We start from the raw sequence: 24890 nt of genomic DNA on the forward strand, positions 1-24890 counted from the left end.
ATCCACTGCGTCACCTAGCTGCCCCCACCTCTATATATTTTAAAGCAGGAATCCTCCTTTTGCAGACACAGTCAGGACTGAGCTCAGTTCAGTGCCTACTCAGCTTCCTCTTTCTTTTCTTCCCACGGAATCCTTATTCCTCCCTTAAACTCCAACTAACCTTTAAGGAATCCACCAGATCTTCCACCAGAAAGAGACGGATGATGAGCTTGAGAGCCTTGTTGACGTGCACCATAGCGGCATTCACATAGTTATGGAAAGCTTCTGAGGACAAAGCAATGTCCACATCCAGGTAGGCCCTTAATGGAAAGAGAGAAAAGAATCACACACGACTCAAAAATCCAAATTCATCGTAAACTCATCAGTTTGGATTTTCTTTCTAACACTGAATCTCCCCAAGCCTACCCATTCTACATTATGCGCATGTCCTCATCTCAGGTCACAGCTGGGGAGCCACCCAACCAGCTGAAAGACTTCCTCTATGCTTTCAAGGAAGCACAAGCCTTGGTGGCCAGTGAATGGGGAATAAATCAGGCCCTCTTAGGTCTCTACTCTCATGGATGTTATGGGCTTATGATATAACTGGGAGCCTTTGAGTTGACTTTCTTTTTTGTAAAACAGGTAAATTTTTGCCTCAAAAGAATTGGGGGGGGGGGGCGGCAGCTAGGTGGCACAGTGGATAGAGCACCGGCCCTGGATTCAGGAGGACCTGAGTTCAAATCCAGCCTCAGACACTTAACACTTACTAGCTGTGTGAACCTGGGCAAGTCACTTGACCCTCACTGCCCCACCAAAAAAAAAAAAAAAAAAGAATTAGGGGTAATAACTATTTGGAGCATTTAGCAACAAAATAAAAAAACCCACCACAGAAATTCAAGATGATGTTCTTAAGAAGAAAAAAGTAGTATGGAAAATGAACTAGCACAGAAATACTAAAATTACTTCTTTAAACTTGCATTTTTCCCAATCCTAAAAAACATGTTAGAGGTAAAAATTATTTCTTTAAATGAAAGGAAACAGCAGTATTAAATCTTTGGGGCAACTCTGAACAAATCTTTCTCTCACTTGAGAAAGTTCCCTTTTCTCTAAAACATGATAAAAATAATTGCCATGTCTTTTCCACAAAGTAAGGGTTAACTTGAGGGGGTTGAGATTTTCAACAGGAAAGTTTTAGAAACCCTACCACTTATATTTGCAAAAAAAAAAAAAAAAGTCTGAGTAGCCAGAAACTGGATCCCAGAAACATATGCCAATCCATGTGGCTTTACCAAAATTTGACCTCTAATATAAATGTAGCTAAAGGAAGAGGGGAATGAATATCAAAGCATTACTAGAACTTATGAGAGGAATCAAGAACACCTACTTCTCCAGCCACTTAACATACCATACTTTGTGCCAAGCATTAAGATGTTTAGAGGGCTCCAAGGCCTAACTTTTAGAAGGCCAGGAGCTGTATGTTACCCCATCTGCTCCAATATTTCAAGCTGCCAGTTTCTGCCTCACGTGGGAGCCCAAAGGTTCTTTGGCCCACAACTACAACCTCTACAAAGTGCCCCTTCTTGGATAATCCTTGCTCTGTAAGGAATTCCTTATGAGCAGCACCCCAAGCTGCAGTGCAGGCTCTTAAGGTTTTGAGCACTGTCACACTTGTCCTTGAGCTGCAGAATTTCCTTTAAAATACTCTTCCACTCACTTGAATGGGTGTCCCTCTTCGGACTTCTGTACAGCTTGGATGACAGACTTGTAGACCCTGAAGGTGATGGTGACAGAGAGAAGGGCCAAGATGAGGTAAGAAGCCACACTGATGACACTGAAAGCCGCTAGGGAGAGTAGCATGATCAGTGTTGTGCCAAAGACAAGGCCAGTCTTCTTGACATCCCGCCAGAAGATGAGGTCGTGCACTGCCAAAGGAAAAGGAAGAAGCTATAAGAACATAATCAAATATCTCAATGGGGTCTGCTTCTAGCTTGTCCTTTTCCTAGCCAGGACACCTAATAGACAAAATTAGAAGGCATTATTGTAAAAGGGTTTCATTAGACAAAAGGCTTTAATAAGCAGTGTTCCTTCCAACACTGAGTTTCCCCCAACTGCACCTAAAATAAGATGGCATTTGCATACAGCCTTTTAGGAATACCTGCACTTCCATGAAGCAAATAAAAATTTAGTAAAACCTCAAGTCTAAGTTTTGAGTTTGGATTCAACAAAGCATCAAATAATGTTTATCTGAAGAGTATTTTTCCATGGAGGGAAAATTTGTAATAAACACATCTGGATGTGTTGTTTTAAATATAATCAGAATAATTCAGCATGTTACGGTATTCCAAAGCTTAATCCCTTCGAGTCTTAAAAGCATTACATGACAATAATTTTACCTTCATTAGACATGACAATTACTATTCCATTAGTATTTCACTGGTGAAAAGGTGGCTAATTCTTATATTGAGAGGGCCACTGTCTTTTAAGTGTCATAAAAATTACATATCAAAGAGGATTTTAGAATCCAATCTAATATGTCCAGGACAGGCAACTTATGTCTGACTATAGAGAGTAACTTTAATTGCTTGTGCAGCATTACTAGGAATAGGTATTCTAACATCATTCCCCAAAACCTTCAGGAATTTGTGGATAAGTACATCCACGGGGAATATGGGTGGTTAATATCTGTCAAGAAAACAAACAAACAAACTATGGTCAACAGATGCGAGACTGGGAGTGGTTTCTTCTCTTTTGGTCGGCATTAACAAATGTTATGATACTTGGTGAAAAGTTGAGAAGTGAAACTTTGGGGGAAACCCAGTCTTTTTTATTGAACCTTTGGGTACATAAATGCAAAAAGAATGAATTTGTATTGGGGGAAGGAGAGAGATCCAAAATAAACTCGACTACACTGAAATGAGGGGAGCTGAACAGGATACTTTGAATAAAAAACAACAACAACTGATTTATGAATTTTGGGGGAACAGGAACTTGGGAAAACTGTCTTCATAGTTGCTTCGAGTAGATTTTAGGAAGGTAAGTTTAACCAAACAAGAAACAAAGAACATCAATCAACCTGGGTTTATACCCCAGAAAAGGCCTGTGAATCTCTACTGATTAAGATTGTTAAAAGAGAGAGTTCAACCTTGGAATGGATGGTGGAGGTTTGGTGAATTATGAAGGAAGAAGAGTTGTCCTAAGATCTAGGATTAAAGGAAGCACTAAACTGAAAATGAACTAGTACTTTAAGCTTTTATTTAATTAATACAATAATAGAAAGTGTCACACCTTTAAATTAACTAGAACCCTAATTAAGAGTCCCTCAGGGCAGCTAGGTGGTGCAGTGGATAAAGCACCGGCTCTGGATTCAGGAGGACCTGAGTTCAAATCCGGCCTCAGACACTTAACACTTACTAGCTGTGTGACCCTGGGCAATCCCTCTGAGCTTGGCTCTCGTATGCACTATCACTGTGGGTAAATCACAATCTAAAACTCAGTTTCCTTATTCCGCTCAACTCTATTACATGATCCTAATATCTGTTTCCTTAGCATGTACATCTCTAATTGCAAATAAAACAAAATCCTTTGTATTCATACAAAGTGAATTCGATCAAAATATGCAAGTACTCTGACAAAAAAACTGAAACACAAGGTTCACTGATCTCCTCATTATCCTAAAATCTATCTAGTAACTGACTTCTTCCATTCTATAACTGTACAAAAAGTCAGCCAGAAGCTGATGGGCACCTCAAAAGTGAAAAGAGCAAGACTGGTTAAGAAATGTAAATCAAATGAACAGGCAGTTTTCAGATGAAGAAATTAAAACTACTTATAGCCATATGAAAAAATGCTCTAAATCACTTGAATAAAGAAATGCAAATTAAAACAACTCTTAGGCACTACCTCACACCTATCATATTGGCTAAAATGATAAATGTTGGGAAAGATATGGGAAAATTGGAACACTGATACATTGTTGGTGGAGCTGGGAACTGATCCAATCATTCTGGAGAGCAATTTGGAACTATCCCCAAAGGGCTATAAAACTGTGCGTACCCTTTGACACAGCAATACCACTGCTAGGTTTGTATCCCAAAGAAATCATAAAAAAGGGAAAAGGATCCACATGTACAAAAATATTTATAGCAGCTCTTTTTGTGGTGGCAAAGAATTGGAAATTGAGAGGATGCCAATCATTTGGGGAATGGCTAAACAAGTTGTGGTACATGTATGTGATGAAAAATTATTGTGCTATAAGAAATGATGAGCAGGCAGATTTCAGAAAAACCTGGACAGACTTACATGAACTGATGCTGAGTGAAGTGAGCGGAACCAGGAGAACATTGTACATAGTAAAAGCAACACTGTGATGATTAATTGTGAAAGACTTAGCTCTTCTCAGCAATACAATGATCCAAGACAATTCCAAAAGACTTAAGATGGAAAATGCTCTCCACATCCAGAAAAAGAACTGATGGAGTCTGAATGCAGATCAAAAGTATATTTTCACTTTTCCCCCCACTATTTTCACTTTGTTATTTTTTCTTTCTTGTGGTTTTCCCCTTTTGTTCTGATTCTTCTTTTACAACATGACTAATATGGAAATATATATATTTCCATACATACGTATGCATGTATGTATACGTAACCTATATCTGAATGCATGTTGTCTTGGGGAGGGCAGGGAGGGAGGGAGAAAAAATTGGAACTCAGAATCTTACAAAAATGAATGTTGAAAATAATCGTCACATGTAATTGGAAAATAAAATACCACTTAGAAAAAAAAGAATTGCAAATCAAAGGGATGCCCATCAATTGGGGAATGGATAAATAAGCTATGTGTCTATGATTGTAGTGGAATATTATTGTGCTATAAGAAATGACAAGCAGGATGATTTCAGAAAAACCTGGAAAGACTTACATGAATGGAACCAGGACAATGTTGTACACAGTAAGAGCAATATTGTTCAATGAAGAACTGTTAGACTTAGCTATTCTCAGCAATACAATGATCCAAGACAGTTCCAAAGGACCAATGATGAACCATACTATCCCCCTCCAAAGAAAGAACCAATATTGAACACAGACCGAAGCATGCTATTTTTCACTTTCTTTCATTTCTTTTTCTTTGGGTCTTCTTATTCAAAATTACTAATTTGGAAATGTTTTACATAATTGCAGGTGTATAACCTATAACTGATTGCTTACCACTTCAGAAAGAGGGTAGGGGAAAGAAGGATAGAATTTGGAACTCAAAAGCTTTAAATAAAATGTCTAATAAAAAAGGGAAGGAATAGGTTCCAAAAATTGGGGGAGAAAGAATATGCCCAGAGAGAAGGTGCCAGGGACATGCTGCCTGTAAGGTTATGTGTCAGCAGGCAGCAAAATTAGTGGGTTCCCAGGATAATGTCTTAGAGCAGCAATGCCACAGTACTCACACTAAGACAGACAGTTCAGGTCCAGGCCCAGGGGGCTTTAAGAACCCCTGGTATGCCAGAGAGTACCTTCAAGATTCAGTGCTCAAAGAGGGGAAGGGGGTGCAAGCCTAACCCTGGCAAGAACTCAAGGGACACAGAACAAGACCCAAGAGTCAGACCCAAAAGAGTATCAGGGGATGAAGCCTAGCCCTAGCACTAAATCCCAATTTAGGAACAAATAAGCTACAGAAATGAGTAAATAAAAAAACCCCACACCATTATCAAGAATTATTACAAATCTAGGGCACAGTGGATAGAGAGCACTGGCGAGGACCTGAGTTCAAATCCGACCTCAGACACTTAACACTTACCAGCTGTGTGACCCTGGGCAAGTCACTTAACCCCAATTGCCTCACCCCCTCCCGAAAAGAATTATTGCAAATCTAACTCCATAACAACTGCAAGCAAAACTTTTCCAAAGGAAAAAAAATGAATTTTTCACAAGGATTACAATATCTAAAAGAAATGACACAAGATATAAAAAGAGAAACAAAAACTCATGAGGAAAGAACTGGAAGAATAATTGGCTTAGAAGAGAAAGTGGAAATCAAGAAATGGAATCACTGAAAATCAGAATAGACCAAACAAGACAACAACTCCAAGAGACAGCAAGAAGTATTAAAACAAAACCAAAAAAACCCCTGAAAATAGAAGAAAATATTACATATCTGATAGAAAAAAACAAATTACCTGGAAAACAGGTCAAGGAGAAATCATTTAGGAATCACTGGATTCTTAAATGGAAACCATGATTTTTAAAAGTGTCTGGACACTGTATTTCAAGAAATCATAAATGAAAACTATCCAGATCTAGGAATGTCATATCAAAAATCTGGAAATTCCACATAAAAGAAAACAGCCTCTCCCTGCCACCCCCGCAACAACAACAACACAAACAAAAAACCAACCCAGCAAGTCCAGAAACTACAGCCAGGCTCTCGTGAGGTATGGCAGCTTCTATTAAAATCATATTCCTAAAACTACAATATTTTCAAAAGGCAAAAGGTTAACATAACCAAGAATACTATAATCCTACAGAAAGGAAAGCATGAACCTTTACTGGAAGAGGACTTTGAGTATTCCTGAAGAAAAAGAGCTAACAAGGAACTTTGAAATATAAAACATCAGAGTCAATAGAAACCTAGAAAGGGAAATTTATTTGCGCAACTAGAAAGAACAACAGCATAATGTAGAACTAATATTCTAATGGTGAAGAAAAAATGAGTGTCCCTCCAGAATCTTCATATTTTAAAGGATACAGAGATAATCTAATAAGACACAGTTCCTGGGGGTGGACTGCTTCAGTTCAGAGGATTTCTAAGAGGGAAAAAGGGAAGGAAGAGTAAAAGGAATAATACACTAGCGTAGAAAGTAAGGAGGTGAACTTGCTACTTTTCCTAATTAGAGTTCATGAGAATAAGAAGCATGAGGAAAGGGAGCAAAAAGTGGTCAGCAGATAACTGTGTCTTATTTCAGGAGTAGATCAAACTCAAAAGGGAAACCAGTTTGTAGGAGGTCAGATGTGGGATAACAAGCTGAAGGGAAGAGTCACAAGCAAGACAAACTTCCTGATACTGAAGGGGAAATAAAAGAGGGAAAAACAAGAATTAGAATATAAATGAGGGCCTTACATTGACTCCTGGACAACTGGGGAATGGCTGAACAAATTGTGGTATATTAATGTAGTGGAAGAAATTATGAAAGAGACAGTATTAGAGAATACCGAGTATTATGAAATGAACGTGAGTAAATTAAGAACCAGAATAATAACTGATACAAGGACAACACCACTGTAAAGAAAAACTTAAGAACTCTGATCAAAGAAACGGTCAACCGCATCTCCAGGAGGCCTACGAGGAAATCTGTTACCCGTTTTCTGATAAAGAAGTGAGAGACACAAGGGAAAGACAAATACATTTTGGATATGACCACTATGTGAATTCTTTTTGTTTGTCTGTTAAAGGAGTTTTTTTTCCCTTTCTTTTTCTTCTTCTTCTTTTTTTTTTTTTAGTGAGGCAATTGGGGTTAAGTGACTTGCCTAGGGTCACACAGCTAGTAAGTGTTCAGTGTCTGAGGCCGGATTTGAACTCAGGTTCTCCTGACTCCAGGGCCGGTGCTCTATCCACTGTGCCACCTAGCTGCCCCTTCTCTTTCTTTTTAAGTTAACAGGAAGAAAGAAAGGACAATTAGGAAAAGTTTTATCTATGGAAATGTCCTTTCTTTGAACACTAAAGTTAGGACCAGACTTTATCCCTTGTGTGTGCGCATTATAAAGCAAACTGGAAATCAAGAGTATCAAAAGTACTGAACATACAGAACAATCACAGGTTATCTTTGCTGACAGGCTGAATCAGCTAACAAAATGTTAATTCTGATGCATGAGGCATAACTAAATTACTAAGAGAGAAATCACTTTGACAAGGTAAGATGTTTACTAAACCTCTGGTTTAGATAATCTATCAGTGATGTAGACTCTGAGAGAACAGTAATAAACTCAGGCTGGCTGGCTGATTGTAAAGGAGAGTCTGTTAACTGTAATACTTATTATACAGGCGACTTGCCAAACCTTTTAAGAATGCTTCAGCATTTTAGAAATGCTACTTATAAACAACGGATCCGCTCATCTTTTTGTCTCTTACCAAAGAAACAACACTAGAAAGCACTTTGTTAGTGCTGGTTTAATGCTTGTTTTTCTTTGAGGACTGAAAGAATGCCAAGATTGCATTTTCTTCCTACTTCTATACCCCTGATCTGGCAAACCTGTTTTTCATTCCTTTTCTCAAGTCAGTCGACTCATCCCCTTGGCTCCCATCCCGGGCCTGGCTCTGCAGCAAACCAGACACTGCCCTCTCTGTGTTCTCCCTCTACCTGCCTGCCCTTGATTTCAACTGCTGGTCACAGCCCTCTAGGCTGCCTGTCTCCCCACCCCTATCTCTGCACTACTTGGCCTGGGTTATGCCCTCCCACGGCTGTGTAAACGACCTATTTATGTAACCTTCTCTCCCCCTCCTCGCCTGGAATGAGCTCCTTTCTTTACCTCCACCTCTCATGTCCCTCTCTAGACATGGCTTTATATTTCTATATCCCCAGAGCCTAGCACAAGGTTTGGAATGCAACAGGCTCTTTAGTAAAAGATCCAGCTACCTGGAGAGTCCTCTGACAGCTCAAATGCAAAATGAAACTCACTAACCCACATGTACCTTTCCTTGCCCAGCAGCCAGCACCAGTCCATCTCCCAGCATTTCTTTCTTTTTTTTGATGAGGCAATTGCAGTTAAGTGACTTGTCCAGGGTCACACAGCTAGTAAGTGTCAAGTGTCTGAGGCCGGATTTGAACTCAGGTCCTCCTGAATCCAGGGCCGGTGCTCTATCCACTGTGCCATCTAGCTGCCCCCCCCCCCAGCATTTCTTAAGAGCTTACAGTGTGCTCAGCACAATGTTGAGGATGCACATACAGTAAAGGAAATAGTCCCTACTACAACTTACATTTGAATGGGGGTAAAAATGAGACAGAGACAAAAGGGGGACAGTGGCAGACGCACAAACGGATACAGAGAATAAAGACAAAGCAGTTCAATACAAGGTAATCCAACAGGGTAACTAACACCTTCTTAATTAGCCAGGATGGACACTACTCAATCAGCTGGCTCTTCCCTCCCACCCCCCTACATCCAATCAGTTTTTAAGCCTGGTTCGGCAGCATGCCTTACTAGATAGGCAGCTGTAGTAGTAAGATCCAGGTTTAAGCCGGGCCTTGGCAGGGTCACCCTGGGCACCTCTCTTAAGTAAACCTGTTTCTATAATATATATCCTACTCCCCACCAAGGACATTCTTTTGCGATCCCATCCCCCACTCATATGTCTACTCTTCCATAATTCCAATCACATTCTAACCATTTAGGTTATTCCCAGATGGTGTCCTAGTCTGTTTCCAATGCATTCTCCACAGAGCAGCCAAGGCACATGTCAACTCAATCTACTCTTGACTCAAACTTTCAGTGGTTCCACGCTGGTACAGGATCTTACCCTGGCATTCAAAGCCCAGCACAAGCTGGTTTCAACTTAGCTTTCTAACTTTATTTCACATTATTGCTCCATCAGTCCTACATTCTTGCCGAAACAAGACTACTAGTGACTGCCTGATTAGGCTCTGCTGCCCTTCCAACTCCACTTATTCTGTCATGCTGCATACTTAGAATGTCTCCTCTCCCCTCATATTTGCCTAGTAAAACGTTTCTTTACTTTCAAAGCTCAGCATCTATGTCCCCTTCTCTATGAAAATTTCCTTGATTACCTACCACCCTCTCAGCTAAAAGTATTTTCGCTCCTCAAATTTTCCTAAACTACTCTGGATCTCACATGTGCCTAGATTACACTCCCTTGTATTATATTTAAGGGTGAACATGGTTGTATCCTCCTTAGTAGGCTGTAAGCACCTGGAGGGAATTTTTGTATTCCTGTCTTATGCTCTGCAAATAGTAAAATGCATCATAAATATTCATCGAAATGAATTAAGTTATCAGTTGCCACTATGTCTATTCTTATAGCGTAAGGAATGAAGGGGGCAAATGTGTGAATAAATAAATACTACTAGTTTTTCTTTTAACTTATGTTTATAGGGTGCTTTTACAAAATTCAAAATGAAAATTGTGTCACATTATAGATCCTTACCTAATTTATAAGCATATCCAATGAGTCAAATTCTACTAAGTCACAAGCAGAGTTACATTACTTAAATATTAAAACCAGAATTAATCAGATTCCAATTGAAGTCAGTGGAATCCTTCCTTCAACTCACAGGCTTGCTATCTGCCCTTCAGACGAGGGGACAACCTCTTTTTCAGATGCAATAAAAACAAAGGAATGCCACGTGGTATTCCTGGGCTGGTGTGAGCTCAGTCCAAAGAGTCTTCTTCCTTTGACTTGGAGACTTTGGATTTTGTTGACGATGATCCCATGAGTTTAATCTGGGATTTCTTTGGGAGGTGATTGGTGGATTCCTTTTCCTCTCTCTTTGCCCTCTTGTTCTAATGTGTCTGGACAGTCTTCTTTTCATGCTTTCTGAAATATGATATCCAGGATCTTTTTTTGGTCATGGCTTTCTTAAATTATCCCCATCTCGATCCATTTTCCAGAGCACTCATTTTTGATATGAGGTATCTTAGATTTTTTTTCGATTTTTTTCAATCTTTTGATTTTAATACTTCTTATTGACACAAGAGTCAACTTCTATTTGGTGTATTCTCATTTTTAGGGAGTCAGTTACTAGGGTAAGGTTTTGTATTACAACAAAAGGTTTGAGAAGGGGGAAGCCTGAACTTTATTAAGCTATTTACTCTTTCCATCTCTTTGCTCCCAAACTCTCATTTTTTAGAAAATTAAGGTGCTTTTTTAAAAACAAAAGATCCACCTTCTCTTCCTCCAACTTCTCAACAACTCTTGAGCTCTCACCATTGAGAAAGCAAAACAACCCAAAATGCCTTGTTACAAACATGTAAAATCAACCAAAATAAACTCCTGCATTTGCCATGTCAAAAACAAAGTCAATCTATACTATTACTGTTATTTATCAGGACGTGAGTAGCCTGTTTCATCATGAATCTTGGGGAAGTGTAGTTGGTCACCGTGTTGATCAATGTTCCTAAGACTTTTAAAGTTGATCATCTTTACAATACTGTTGTTACTGCACACACTGTTCTCCTAGCTCTGTTCACTTCACTCTCCATCAGTTCATACAAGTCTTCCCAAATTTCTCTGAAACCACTTCCTTTGTTGTTTCTTACAAAGTACTAAAATATCCCATTACATTCACATACCACACCTTGTTCAGTCATTTATTTCCCAACGGGTAGGCAATCCCTCAGTTTCCCATTCTTTGACAGCCGAAGAGAGTTGTTATAAGTCATTTTGAACATATGTATCCTTTCCCTCTCTTTGTTCTTTTTGGGACATAATCTCTCTTTCTTTGCCTAGTAATACAAAAAGTACAAATTGGGGCTTGGATGTCTTCATTACAGCTAACATTTATATAGCATTTACTATATGCCAGGAACTGTGCTAAGAACTTTACAAACATCTCATTTGATGCTCACAACAGTCCTGGGAGGTAGATGCTATTATTATCCCCATTTTAGAGATGAGGAAACCGAGGCAAACAGAGATGAAGTGATTTGTGCCCAGAGTCACATCCCTCCTAAGTGTCTTGAGGCCAGATCTGAACTCAGGTCTTCCTGACCCCAGGTCCAGCACTCTACCCACTGCATTATCTAGATGCCATAGAATCATAGGACAAACCCTCCCCTTCCCTCTCAATAACTCATTTTAATAAAATCAGAAAACATTTCACTCACATATTCTCCCTTCCTTTAGCCAATCACTGCATTCGAGACCTGAAAAGCAGTCATCTGGATATAGTACCTCCCTCCATCACTATTCTGGATCTTCATCAATCAGAGGTGGGACTTCCTGTTCAAAGTGAGAAAGCTAGGAAGCCCTCTTTGGGGCTGCCATACCACTGCAACTGAGAGAAATACCAAACATCACTCCCAACCTGGATACCAATACAAAAGTCTGTTCTCACAGTGTTCAACTCCCACCTTCACCTGGATGGGAGATATATCCTTTAACAAAAGAGATATATCCTTTAACTAACAGCCTTAAAACTGCACTTTTGGGACATGTATTTCCTTTGAACATCTAAGTTCTATGACCAGATTTTGAGTTTTCTGATACTGATCAGGTTACCTTGTGCCTAATAGGGATCTGTTGTTGTTTTTTTGTTATTCTCTAAGAGGACCATGAGGTCTGGAAGTGATGTCATGACTTGCAGTGAATTGGATTTAAGTGAGGGTGGGCTGTGCAAAGTCACTGGCCTCACTCTCCCCCTCCAGAGCCACAGGATGACTTGAGATAGCCCTGGATGTGTGAAGCAATTGGGATTAAGTGACTTGCCCAGCGTCACACAGCTAGTAAATGTCAAGTATCTGAGGTTAAATTTGAATTCAGGTCCTCCTGACTCCAGGGCCAGTGCTCTATCCACTGTGTCACCTAGCTACCCCAATGGGAATATCAGAAGATCTTCAGTAGGAGATTTGGGTGGGGGAAAATGGGGCTTGAATCTTGTGTGTAGATTTTCTTTACCCCACCCCCCCAGGGCTACTACATAACCATTCACTTTGAGAATAATTTGCAGCCAAGTAAAGGAACTGAAAAATGGTTAGGGGAAATGAATTAAGCCCCCTCATTTTAAAACTCTTTGAAGTGAAGGAGGCATCGTTTCTGTTACGTACATGAGTAATCCATGAAAGAAAGATCTCAGGGCTCAAATGGTCTGTCTACACTACTCAGTACGATTCAACAATGTGCCATGACAGCCAAAAAATGAATGCTATCCTATACTACTTTTTATTTTATTTTTTTGCTGGGCAATGAGGGTTAGGTGACTTGCCCAGGGTCACACAGCTGGTAAGTGTCAAGTGTCTGAAGCCGGATTTGAACTCAGGTCCTCCTGCATCCAGAGCTGGTGCTTTATCGACTACATCACCTAGCTGCCCCCTAGAGGTTACTTTAAATGATACATTTTCCAGAAAAGAGGCCAGAAATCTTCATGGATAGGGATGGGTCTGAAATCAGGAAGAAGAGTTCAGATTTGGTCTCACTAGTCAGGTGACCCCCTGACAAGTCCTTTATTGTCTATCTCAGTTTCCTCAAATGTAAAATGGAGATAACATTACCTTGCTGTGAGAACAAAATGATAAAATATTTGTTAAGTGCTTTGCAAACCTTCCAATACCACATAAGTGATGATGGTGTTCAATTCTATGGGACATTTTAACACCATATACAAGCTGAGGTGCATTTAGGATGGTGAAGTGACTGGAGACTGTTAACATGAAGACTGACTGAAGCAACAGGATGTTTAACCCAGAGCAGCACTTCTTAAACTTTCCCACTCAGAATCCCTTTTTGCTCAGAAATTTTTGCACGACTCCAGGTATGTAAGTATGTATCACAATCCCCACGTGGGGTTGCAACCCACAGTTTAAGAAGCTAGGCCTGAAGAAAACTGGAGGGAGTGGCCATGATAACTTCCCAGCCTTGCTCCTCTTATTCCAAGAGGGCTAGACTAGGAATAATGAGGTAAAAGTTGCAGAAAAGAACTTTTAGCTCAACATGTGGGAAAACTTTCCAACTATCAAAGGTGTCTGAAAGAGGAATGAGCTCATTGATGCAAAGTGGGTTCCTCTTCAACTTAAAATGAGGTTGGACCAAGTGAACTGTAAGATCTCTCTCCTGCTCTAAATCTATGGCTTCCGTGGCTGTAGAAGGGATTCTTGGTCTGGTACAGCTCGGACTAGATGGCCTCCGATGCTGGTTCTAATTCTTCCAAGAGGACGATCCGACCTTTGATAAATCTAACTTTATCAGGGACACTTCCCTAATTATACAACCTCTGGTCCTTAGATAGCCGATGCTCTTATACATGCCAAACTATAATACAGAGCAGTCATCACCAAACTCCTTCATAATTAGTTAAAAAAAACAAACACAAGAAAGGCCGATCAACAGATAAGATCAATAATATACACAAAGCAAAGACTTCAAATACTTGGGTAAGGACAAAACCTATCAGAAAAACTGGAAAGCAATGGGGCAGAAGTTAGGTACAGACCAACATCTCATACTGTGTTATCTAGATGAATTCCAAACACATATGAGACTTAGACTTTTATGTGGTAACATCAAAAGAAAATTATGTAACAACAAGGAAAAAAAATTACCTTTCTGATCTAGGGATAGGGAAAGATTTCATCACAAAACGAGAGATAATCTCAACTGATAAATGGTCAAAGGATATGAGCAGGCAGAAATAAGATAGGAAAAAAAGCCTGGTAGAACAAAATGATTGGGAGGCTACAGGAAAATACACACTATTGTGTTATTGGTGATATCCAGCCATTCTGCAGGATACCCCTGGGGCAATGAGGGTTAAGTGACTTGCCCAGGGTCACATAGCTAGTAAGTGGCAAGTGTCTGAGGCCAGATTTGAACTCAGGTCCTCCTGAGTCCAGAGCCAGTGCTTTATCCACTGTGCCACCTAGCTGCCCCGGATATTCAGCCATTCTGAAAAGCAATTTCTGGAACTATGCCTCAAAAGTCATTAAATTGTGCATACCTCTGACCCAGCAATAGGCTAATATGAGGCCTATATATAGCCCAAAGAGTTCAAAGAAAGAGGAAAAAGACTTATTTGTACATTAATATCCATAGCAGCTATTTGTGTAGAGGTTTGTAGCAACCAAGAAAGTGCCCACCAATTGGGTAATGACAAAACAAATTATGGTTTATAAATTTAATATATTATGCCTTAAGAAAAGATGAGATGGGGGCAGCTAGGTGGCACAGTGGATAGAGCACTGGCCCTGGATTCAGGAGGACCTGAGTTCAAATCTGTCCTCAGACACTTAACGCTTACTGGCTGTGTGACCCTGGGCAAGTCACTCAACCCCAACTGCCCCCCCCCCCACACACACAAGAAAAGATGAGATGGACTATTTCAGCTGAGCTCACAGTCTAATGAAGAAGTCAAACAAATACATACACACAAGCTATATATATATATATATATGGCTAAAAAAGGATAATTCAAAGAGGGAAGACTCCAGAATTAGAGGAGCTGGGAAAAGCTTATTTTGAAATTTTAGTTGGGATTTAAATAAAGGGAAGCCAGTAGGCAGAGATGAAGAGGCATTCCAGGCATAAGGGGCCCCAACAAAAGAAGGTCCCTGCAGCCGAGAGACAATGTGTCTAATTCATGGAACAACAAGGAGGTCAATGTCTCCAGCTCAAAGAGTATTTGTCAGGGAGTAAGGTGTAAGAAGACTGGAAAGGTAGGAAGGAGGGGGATAGGTTATGAAGGGAAGCAATTTATACAATATTATAAAGAAAAATGTGAGAAGTAAGGACCAAAAATAAAGCATACTATCCAGATCCCAACAGAGAAGTGAAAGAGACTCAAGATATAGAAAGAGACAGACATTTTAAGATATGGTCAATGCAGGAATCATGTGCTTTGCTTGACTACACATTTTGTTACAAGGGTTTTTTCTTGGTTTTGTTCAACAGGAGTAAAGAGTAGGAAAAGAACAGAAATGCTTGTTAATTGAACATTTTTAAACAAAAAATTGTTCAGGAGAGAGCATATAATGAAGATTTCAAGGAAGAATAAACAAAAAGACCTGGCAGCTGAATGGATGGGGAAGGAAATGAATAAGAGAGAGCATAAAACTGAGAATGATTCAGGTTGTGAATCTTGGTAACTGGAAATGAACGATGGCACTACCCACAAAAGAAATAGATTAGGAAAAAGGAGGAGTTTCAGGGGAAAGACAATGAGTTCTCTTTTGGACATGTTAAGTTTGGATTCAAGTGATGCAGAACTACAGCTCAGAAAGGAAACCAGAACACAATATATACACCTATAAGTCATCTGCACAGAGATAACTGACTTCATGGTAACTTCTCTTGTAATGAGTTACCCAGTGCTGATGATTCCATCTCTAAAATTTCTCTTATGTTTTATAGTCCTGACTAACAGTACAGACCTCTATTGTCATGTACCTGAACTATTACAATACTCCTCTAACAGGTATCTCTATTTTCATTCTTTCCCTATCAAATCTATCCTTTATGACACTAAAACATTTTAATAAAAATGTTCTTTATTATGAATTTGGAAACATTCAGAAACATGGCAATTTCTGTATACAAATAAAAGGAAGAGAATTGTATTTAAAAACCATGAATTTCCATTATGGAGGCTTGGTTTTTTAAAATCTGTAATAAATTTACCACAGTAGTTGTAAAACTGTCTTTGTCTCTTTCTGAACTTATTTCTGCTCTTTTATGTATTTTCAAAATGTTTCACTGACATACATTTTCCTGGCATCACTCAAATTATTTCCCACTCCCCTTAGTCCCTCCCTTGTAGTAAGTATAATCAAGCAGAACTGATTTGGCAGTGTCTGCAAACCTATCTCATCCTGAACTCTTCTAGCATAACATCTCTCTGCTGAGAAGTGTGTGGTAAAAATTATTTGTGGTAAAGATTAATATTCCTGTTTTTAGCTAACTCATTTGGGAGGGGCCACACCTGGCCCACCCCAGGTTACAGGCAGCTTTTTGAAGGACCTCCCCTTTTGGGGGAGGGGACATTGAACACTCCCAGAAGGGAGGCAGGCTACTTCCAGTACAGGAGCTCATGCTGGCTCTTTCTGCTGGGGCTCTTGAGCTGGTGGCCCGTGTTTGTTGCTCTGTCTCAGGCAACTGCTGTCTCTGCGCAAGCAACCTTAGACTGGCTGGCGGGCTGTTCAGTTGTTTGGTGAGTTACTTACGGAAAACCCTAAATTCCTTTGAACTAGCTTAATTGGGAACGGTCTGGGTTAAGCTTACAGTTAAGAATATCTGTATTTCTATTTTCTTATCTTTGATTTTTATTAGTTTCACCTTTGTTGTTTAATTAATTTTCAAGTAATAAAATCTGATCCTTTTGTGAACTAAAGCTTAGAGGTTCCTTTCTTATTGGCCTGGGAGAAATATCTAAAAAAGGGCTGTTCAGAGGGGAGGGTTAAACCTTAAAGGATCCTCATATTTCCGGGACCCCAATATTAAGGCGAGTCACCCAAATAACACTCAGTATATCAAATTTTGGCCCTCACAAGTGGAAAACAAGATTCATCACTAGGGGCTTCACACAGCGTTTATCAGTTTTCAAATCTTTCACAGTTGTATTCCTTTACAAGATTGTAGTCACATAAACTTTTCTTATACACAGATTATGTCCTGTCACGTGTCTGTTAAGCAAGCTTCCACAGTTCCTTATTCTACTGCAGGGATCTTTAATCTGGGTCCACAGATAAGTTTCAGGAGACCTGTGAACTTGGATGGGGAAAAAAATTACATCTTCATTTTCACTAACATCTAACTAAAACTTAGCGTTTCCATCAGTTATGAATGTAGGCAACAAACCATAGTATTATCAGCAGTATCCGTGACTGTCACCAAAGAGAAATCACAGATATTTTCATGTGTTACAGATATTTACAGTTGTTGCATGTGCACATTTCAAACTAGAGTTTATAGTCCTCAATAATTTGAAATTTCTGTTATTATAGCCTTTAACTTGCCTGAACTTTAGATGTAGTTATGCTATTAATGCATTAATAAGGCACATCACAGTTGGTAAAATACTTCTGATAACTCCATTTCAAAATAATTGGTTTCCTGTATTTCATTCTTTTTTTTTTCCAGAAAACCCTAAATTTGTTAAGTGACTTGCCCAGGGTCATACAGCTAGTAAGTGTTAAGTGTCTGAGGCCGGATTTGAACTCAGGTACTCCTGAATCCAGGGCTGGTGCTCTATCCACTGCACCACCTAGCTGTCCCCTGTATTTTATTCTATTCATTTAAAAACAATATTCTGAGGAAGGGTTCATAGGCATTACCAGACTACCAAACAGGTCCATAACTACTACTGAGTCAAGTTTAAACTCTTAAGATTCAAAGACAGCTGCTATCTGGAACCACTCTCTGTCCCTTCCAGTCTTTTTTTTTTTTTGGTGGGGCAATGAGGGTTAAGTGACTTACCCAGGGTCACACAGCTAGTAAGTGTCAAGTGTCTGAGGTCGCATTTGAACTCAGGTCCTTCTGACTCCAGGGCTGGTGCTTTATCCACTGTGCCACCTAGCTGCCCCCCCCCCCCAGTCTTATCTTATACTACCTTCCATTCTCCATGAACTCCATTCTTTTGGTCAACTGGGCCTATCATTGCTTCTCCAACAGGCCTAGTAATTTTCCCCTGACGCATGTTTGCTTTTCTCCTATGTATTTTAGGAATTTGTATTAGTGTCTTATCCTACTAGTCTAGACCTAAGCTCCAAGAGGGGATCCCATTTGATTTTAAACTTTGTCTCTTCTCCCATAATCTACCACAATGCCCTGCTTACAACAAGAGATTAATATTTACTTACTGAAAAAGTGCTAGTTCTTGGTATCCCTGAAATATTCTGGACCAGGATTGGAAATCTATGGTACAAGGATAGTTTTCACTTAGCAATAGGCACAAGGTCAATCCAATTCATGGGAATTCGAAGGGGAAAAATTATTTCTGCTATGTTTATTATATGAGTTGTATAATGTATTTAGTTAAATGCTTACATTTCATTCATACCAGGGTATAGAATCTTTCCATCCCCAGCCACTATACACCCTAATAGAGCTGAAGGAGAGGAGGAAGTGATAGCCAATGTCAGGAACCAGTACTGTTTAGGCCTCCTGAGGGACCACTAGTATCACTTCACATCTGAGTGGGAAGTTGAGAGGCAAGAAAGGTATGTTTCTAAGGAGGGACATGTGTGAAACTTAAAGCAACTAAATATGAGCAGAAATCTAGAAAACTCAGCAAAGACATAGGCAAGAAATATATTAAACTGGTAAAACTTTCATTTTGATTTAAATTAAGCTTCTAAAATGCTCTTCAATCTTCACTTTGCTAACCACAGTCTCATTATGAACAGAGAACATATGTAATTTTTAACTGTGTTGCAGCTATGAGAAACCCACAGATGAAACCTGGATAACTTCTAGAAGCCACTGATCCCCAGACTAATCTAGTTGGCAGGTTGTTAGGAAAAGGAAAAACAATTCAACCACTTTTTATGCCATGGGCACTCTGTCTTTACCACACGAGTGAATATATACAAAGTATTTTGCAAACCTCTAGAACCTACAGAATGCAAGTTATGACTATCACCCCTATCCCCAATCACTTCAATGTCTACCAGGAACTGTCACTGGAAATAATCTGATTTACTTTAAAATTTAGATTCCCTTTTATTTGATTTTGGAAAAAACACACGGGGGCAGCTAGGTGGTGCAGTGGATAAAACACTGGCCCTGGATGCAGGAGGACCCGAGTTAAAATCCGACCTTGGACACTTGACATTTAACTAGTGGTGTGACCTTGGGCAAGTCACTTAACCCCAATTGCCTCACCAAAACAACAACAACAACAACAACAACAACAACAAAAAGGAAAAAACACACAACACAATTGCTTTGGTATCCTTGGCACTATCAAGTCTTTCCATAGCAGAAACTGACTTGAGCAGAAACCACTTCCATTATTGCCTTCCCTGTTAAATTTGAGATCCTCTAGAACAGGGCCAGTTTTCCAGCTGTCTATGTGTACTCTTAGCACCCAGCATAGTGCTTTGTATATAGTAATTGATTAGTAAATGCCTTTTCATTCCTTCAGACACATAGTTTGGTGAGTGAAACAAAAATTATACTTTTAGAAATCTGTTTCAGCAAACTTTTACTTATCCAGTAACCCTAACCCTATACATTACTTATCCAGGTTTCATGCAGTACCTCATTTAAACTAAAAGGGGGCAGCAATTGAAAAGTCAAGCTGAGAAAAATAACATTCAGACCAATGTTAAATAAATTCCATAAATTAGTCCCTTCACCCCTTTTTTAACTGCTACACTAGGCGAGACCCCTTGATCAACTCCCTATTTCAGTCACTTCCATTGGGCTGGTTTTTAATCCAGGTTTCCAAAGTCACCAAAAAAAAAAAGTTTCACAAAATCACAGGACTAGAGAGATTACTCAAATGTTTTATATGAAAAAGAGAAAGATGGAGTAAGATATAACTTTTCCTTAAACAAACAAAAAAATCCCACTCCTAATTACTTACTATCTACTACATCTTTCTTTCTTTACAATACAGAGATACTGGCTTAGTGTCAATCATTATACAGCAATATGATTAGCATTCTTGAAGGAAATCGATGTTGTTAAATGAAGATGGACTGATAACACAGCTAGTTAAATCATTTTATAATCCATTTTAGGAGAAAAGCCGAAGACTTGTACCCAAATTGTGACTTTCTTGTCTTTGTCAGCTTTTACACAGTTTAGCGTAACTACTTTTCAAGTTGTAAATATAAAGAATTACTTTAATTAGATGATACTTTAAATTTTAATTCAACTTTTGTGGGTGGTAAAATGGGTTCACAATCTGCTTTGCTATAGATTTGTTCAGCCAAATAAATCACTCTCAAAATGGCACAGAAGCGCCATTGATAAAGAGCACAACGCTGTTACTGTGAAATGTGGACACGCATGCCCTCCTTCTATGGACGAATCTGGCCACAGCCCAAAATTTGTGGGAACCTTTTCCAGCCAGCATTTCCTTCAGACCCAGAAAAAAAAAGGTTTTCCTCCATTAGAACAACCCTGCCTCCTCTACACTCAAACTCAGATTTATAACACACAGAAAACAAAGTATCATTGACTGCCTCTCACACAACAGAGCCGGGGGGGGGGGGGGGGGGGGGGGTAAATACAGAAATGAACTTCAGACTTGCCTACATAAAGAATCAAAAGGAAGCGTAACACAAATTTAAAAATACAATCCAGAATGGCGATTGAATGGACGGACGGATGGACACACACCCCTTCCTGCTGTCCAGTTACCCCCACTCTTACATGTTTTAGGCAATGATTTTTCTCCAAGGAAGAAATAAACAGATGGGATTAAATTTAGTTGGTAGAAGCCACTAGGCCTAAAATCTAAGATTTATATAAGAAATAAATGCCTTGGCCTTTTAACTATAGAAAACTCCTAAAATGTAGAGGCCTGGAAACTTTTTGCACAATGACAGAGTAACTTTTAAGGGGATAAGGTAAAGCAGCAGAAGGTGGCACCTAAGCAGATTGTGAAGGAAACTGGCCTACCAGAAGGAGGGGGGAAGGGAGGGTATTCCTGCTATGGGGCCTACTTGTACAAAGACATGGAAACAGGAGATGAAATGTCCTATATAGAAGACACAGAAGGTCAGTGTAACTGAAATGGCCAGTGTGTAAGGACAAAAATAAACAGCAAGATTCTTCCCATGATGCTGTATAGCCACAAAGCATGGACTATCATGATCTCCAAAGAATCAAACTATGGGTTGCCCAAAAGGCAGTAGTGGTGAATACGAGTATAGTATATTAACAATGACTACTTAGTAAAAGAAGTAATGTAAAAGATAGCCTATAAATGGGAGAATCAGAAAAAAAAGGCCAGTCAATGATTTAACAAAAGCAAGCAAGGGATGACAATACAAGTGCTGTACTGGTATGCACTAGGGAAAACAATTCACCCCTCCATCTCTCCCAGCCCCCCTACCCCAAATCACATTGGGTAGACTGATGAAGAGGAGCCACAGGAGGCCACAGTTCAAAACTATACCTGATGAAAAGCTCTAGTCTTGTTATCTACACCACTGGAGTAAATGCACACATAAAAAGTTCACAGAGTCACGGAACCCAACAAAAGAGTAAAATAATAAATTTTAATTATTCTGTGACCTCATACTATTGTGGCAGAGTTCTCTTTCCAGTTGAGATAGGGGAAAAAAGAATCTGAGCAAACTAACTGGAAAACCTTAAAGTTGTGAGGTATTATCAAGAACCTTCCCAGAGTTTTGTTTTTGTTTTTCTTTAAACAGTATTTAAAAGTAAGGATGAAGCATGGTTTGTAGAAGACGTGTTACTTCCTCTTCCACATGAAGCCTAGATTCCAGCAAAGGATGACTGAACAAGAAGCAGGTTTACTAAAGCTGATTAGAGAGAGGCTATAAGCAAACTGAGATTTGTTAGAAGAGTTTTGTCAGGAGGCTGGCAAAGGCTTGGAGCCTACCACTAAGATCTTGAATTTTCTACAAAGCAGAGCTACTCGTAAGTATCTGAGCAGATGTGATCAAAATGTTTAAGTAGCCTTGAAGGAGGAAGTATTAGCAGTCATTTGTGAAGAACTGGACATTATCCTTTCGATCATTCCCCCTATAACTATTTGTTTACTGCAATGAAAACAGATGAGACCCAAGTTTAAGTCTTATCACAGCTTATCAATTTTCTCTGAAAATATGACAATGTCACTGAAATCTTTAAACAATTCTCAGCAGCCCTAGAAGATAATATACAAGATAATTTATAAAAATCTCCAGGTTGCTTCACTTTCTCTCCTTCTTCAATGATTAGTAATCAATTCGGTTTTCCTTTCCATCCTAACTTTTGTTATCATTCTCCTTCATGCCATCATCCTTGGTGATTGCATATTGAAATTAACGACACTTCTAACATGGCAATGGGCTTTTCCATCTCAGTCACCTATTATGAAAAATTAGGCTGAGATTACATCTCAGACTTCACCATCCCTTGAAATTGCTCAACCTCCAAAATCTTCTGTGAGCCACATCTCTGGACTTTACAATTCTCCTCTCATTGCCACATTCCTTCTGAATCTGAATTTGCCTTTATTCTCCTAGTCCATTATCTAAATATAAGGCTTTACTTCTCTTCCCTTTAGTCTTGAACCTACAGTTAAGCCTTTTCAACAAGGCACTGTCCACTCCTGGATTTCTCTGCCCTTCTATCCTGGGTCCTCATGTCTTCCTATAATCTCTCTCCATGAGCTCATTGGTCTCCAGAGGTCCAACCAAACATCATCTCTAAGAAGATGACTCCTAGAACTACACAAACAGCCCTCACTCCCCTCATGAGCTCTAGTCCCACAATGCCAATGCCACCTGCCTATATGGCATTCAAACTGGCTGTGTCTCACTGGCACCTATTTTTGTCAAGGAAGCACCATCCTGCCAGTCACCCAGAGTCATTTTTTATCCCTCACTCTTGCCCCCACCTCACATATCTCTAACCAGTTGTATGTCCTTACATGTGTGCTCTTTTCTCATATTCCCAAATGTAAGCTGCTGGAAGGCAGGAACTGTTTTTGTCTTTGTATCACCAGCACCTACGGTACAGAGCCTGGCAAAAACACTTAACTGATTACTACTGTTCCTGCCCCCCTAATTCAATCACAGACCATTTCAACTCATCATAACAGGGACTTAAATGTCTGTTGACTTCTCCGTTCCTACTCCAACCCTGAAGTCCAACACCCAACTAAGAAGTCACAAAGATGCGTTGCTTGGAGTCTACTACAAACGTATGCTTGCTTGCCCTGGGCCCTTATTTGTGGAGAGCAAAACAATCCTGACTATATCAGTCTCCTCACCAGCAGCTGTTTCGAGTCTCTTCAAGCTCCTAAATCTATTTGCTGTCACACTTACTAAATGGCCTTGCTTACTTTTTATGGAGGAAGTTGAAACCATTCTTGGAGAAATTAATCTCTTCCAACTCTATCTTTACCCATCTTCTTTATTTGACTCTCCAGAATATGAAATGATCCCCTTGCATTTCCTTCCTTTTCACTCATGTTACCACCCAAATAGGGCATGGAAAAAAGTATCCAAATTACAACAATTTAATTGTATTATTTGTGTTGCTGGTTCAAGCTAGTTTACTCATAAGGGGCTAAACTGACTTTAAAATGTCTTTTTAGAACCTGAGTTATTTAGGTCGCTGTACAATATACAGCCCTTTTATAGCCTATTAGAGGAGACTTATCACAGAATTATATAAGACCCTACCATTTATAGCTCTTTCTAAAGCAAAGTACAACTCAACAGCTATGACCTATGCATAGCCTCATATATTGAGAGCTGGAAGGGCCCTGAGAGGGCATCTAGTCCAAGTCTTCATTTTACAGATGAAGAAACTGGAGTCCATCAAGGTTATGTGACTTGTCCAAGCTCAAAAAGGTAGCATCAGTGATAATCATCATATTAGTTACAGGGCTTTATCCAAATCATTTTAACCAAGAACAAAGTTAGAAACATAACAGTGTAGGTTTATCTAAGGTGAAGCCAAGTATAAGTGAAAGCTAGAATTAGAAATCAGAGTTTTGGATCTTAACTAAAGAAAACTACATTCAAGAGTTAGTACAGTATTGAAGAAGAACTAGTAAAGAGCCTGATGTAATTTGGTTTAACTACTGGAAAACAGCAATAGTAGCTTTTTCCTAGTTTGTGAGGTAGCAGCTAAGAATTACTCAGTTCAGTGCTCATCATTTGCCAACTAGGCTATCACTACCTGTAAAAGTAGCTTAAAATACCCTTTTTATCTAAAAAAAAAATTCTGAATTTTAACACCAAATAAAATGGGAATTGCTATATACATAGAATATAAAAGAACTGTACATCAAACTGTGGATCTCTATTATGTAGAACTTACTTTTCTCTTTAAAAATAAAGTCAACATGTAGCTTTCAAAATGGTCCTGCTTGTTTTTAACAACCCTTCTGGCCTTTTTTTCTGTGCATTAAAAAAACCCCCTTCAATGTCCTTATTTTATTTCTTTTCTTACATTTTAAAGGCAAAGGTCATTCAAGCTCAGAACCCTGGAGTCTTCTTTGACGCTCTTTCATCTCCTAAATCCAGTCAGCCATGAGGTCCTGGTCAGAGTACAGTTTATTTCGCGATACCTT

General features: G+C 39.4%; 1 protein-coding gene across 4 annotated transcripts in view; it reads right to left on the minus strand.

Moving 5' to 3' along the window:
* The window catches only part of RTN3 (reticulon 3), a 55719-nt gene that overhangs the window by 4884 nt on the left and 25945 nt on the right, over positions 1–24890 (minus strand). For all 4 annotated transcript variants that reach the window (XM_043971707.1, XM_043971705.1, XM_043971704.1 and 1 more), the window contains 2 exons: positions 1694–1901; positions 161–299 (listed from right to left, as the gene is read on the minus strand). In XM_043971707.1, coding sequence (XP_043827642.1) covers positions 161–299; positions 1694–1901 — 347 coding nt within the window. The remainder of the gene's footprint in view (positions 1–160; positions 300–1693; positions 1902–24890) is intronic.

The sequence above is a fragment of the Dromiciops gliroides genome, chromosome 6 (genome assembly GCF_019393635.1).
Source record: "Dromiciops gliroides isolate mDroGli1 chromosome 6, mDroGli1.pri, whole genome shotgun sequence".
NCBI classification, from domain to species: domain Eukaryota; kingdom Metazoa; phylum Chordata; class Mammalia; order Microbiotheria; family Microbiotheriidae; genus Dromiciops; species Dromiciops gliroides.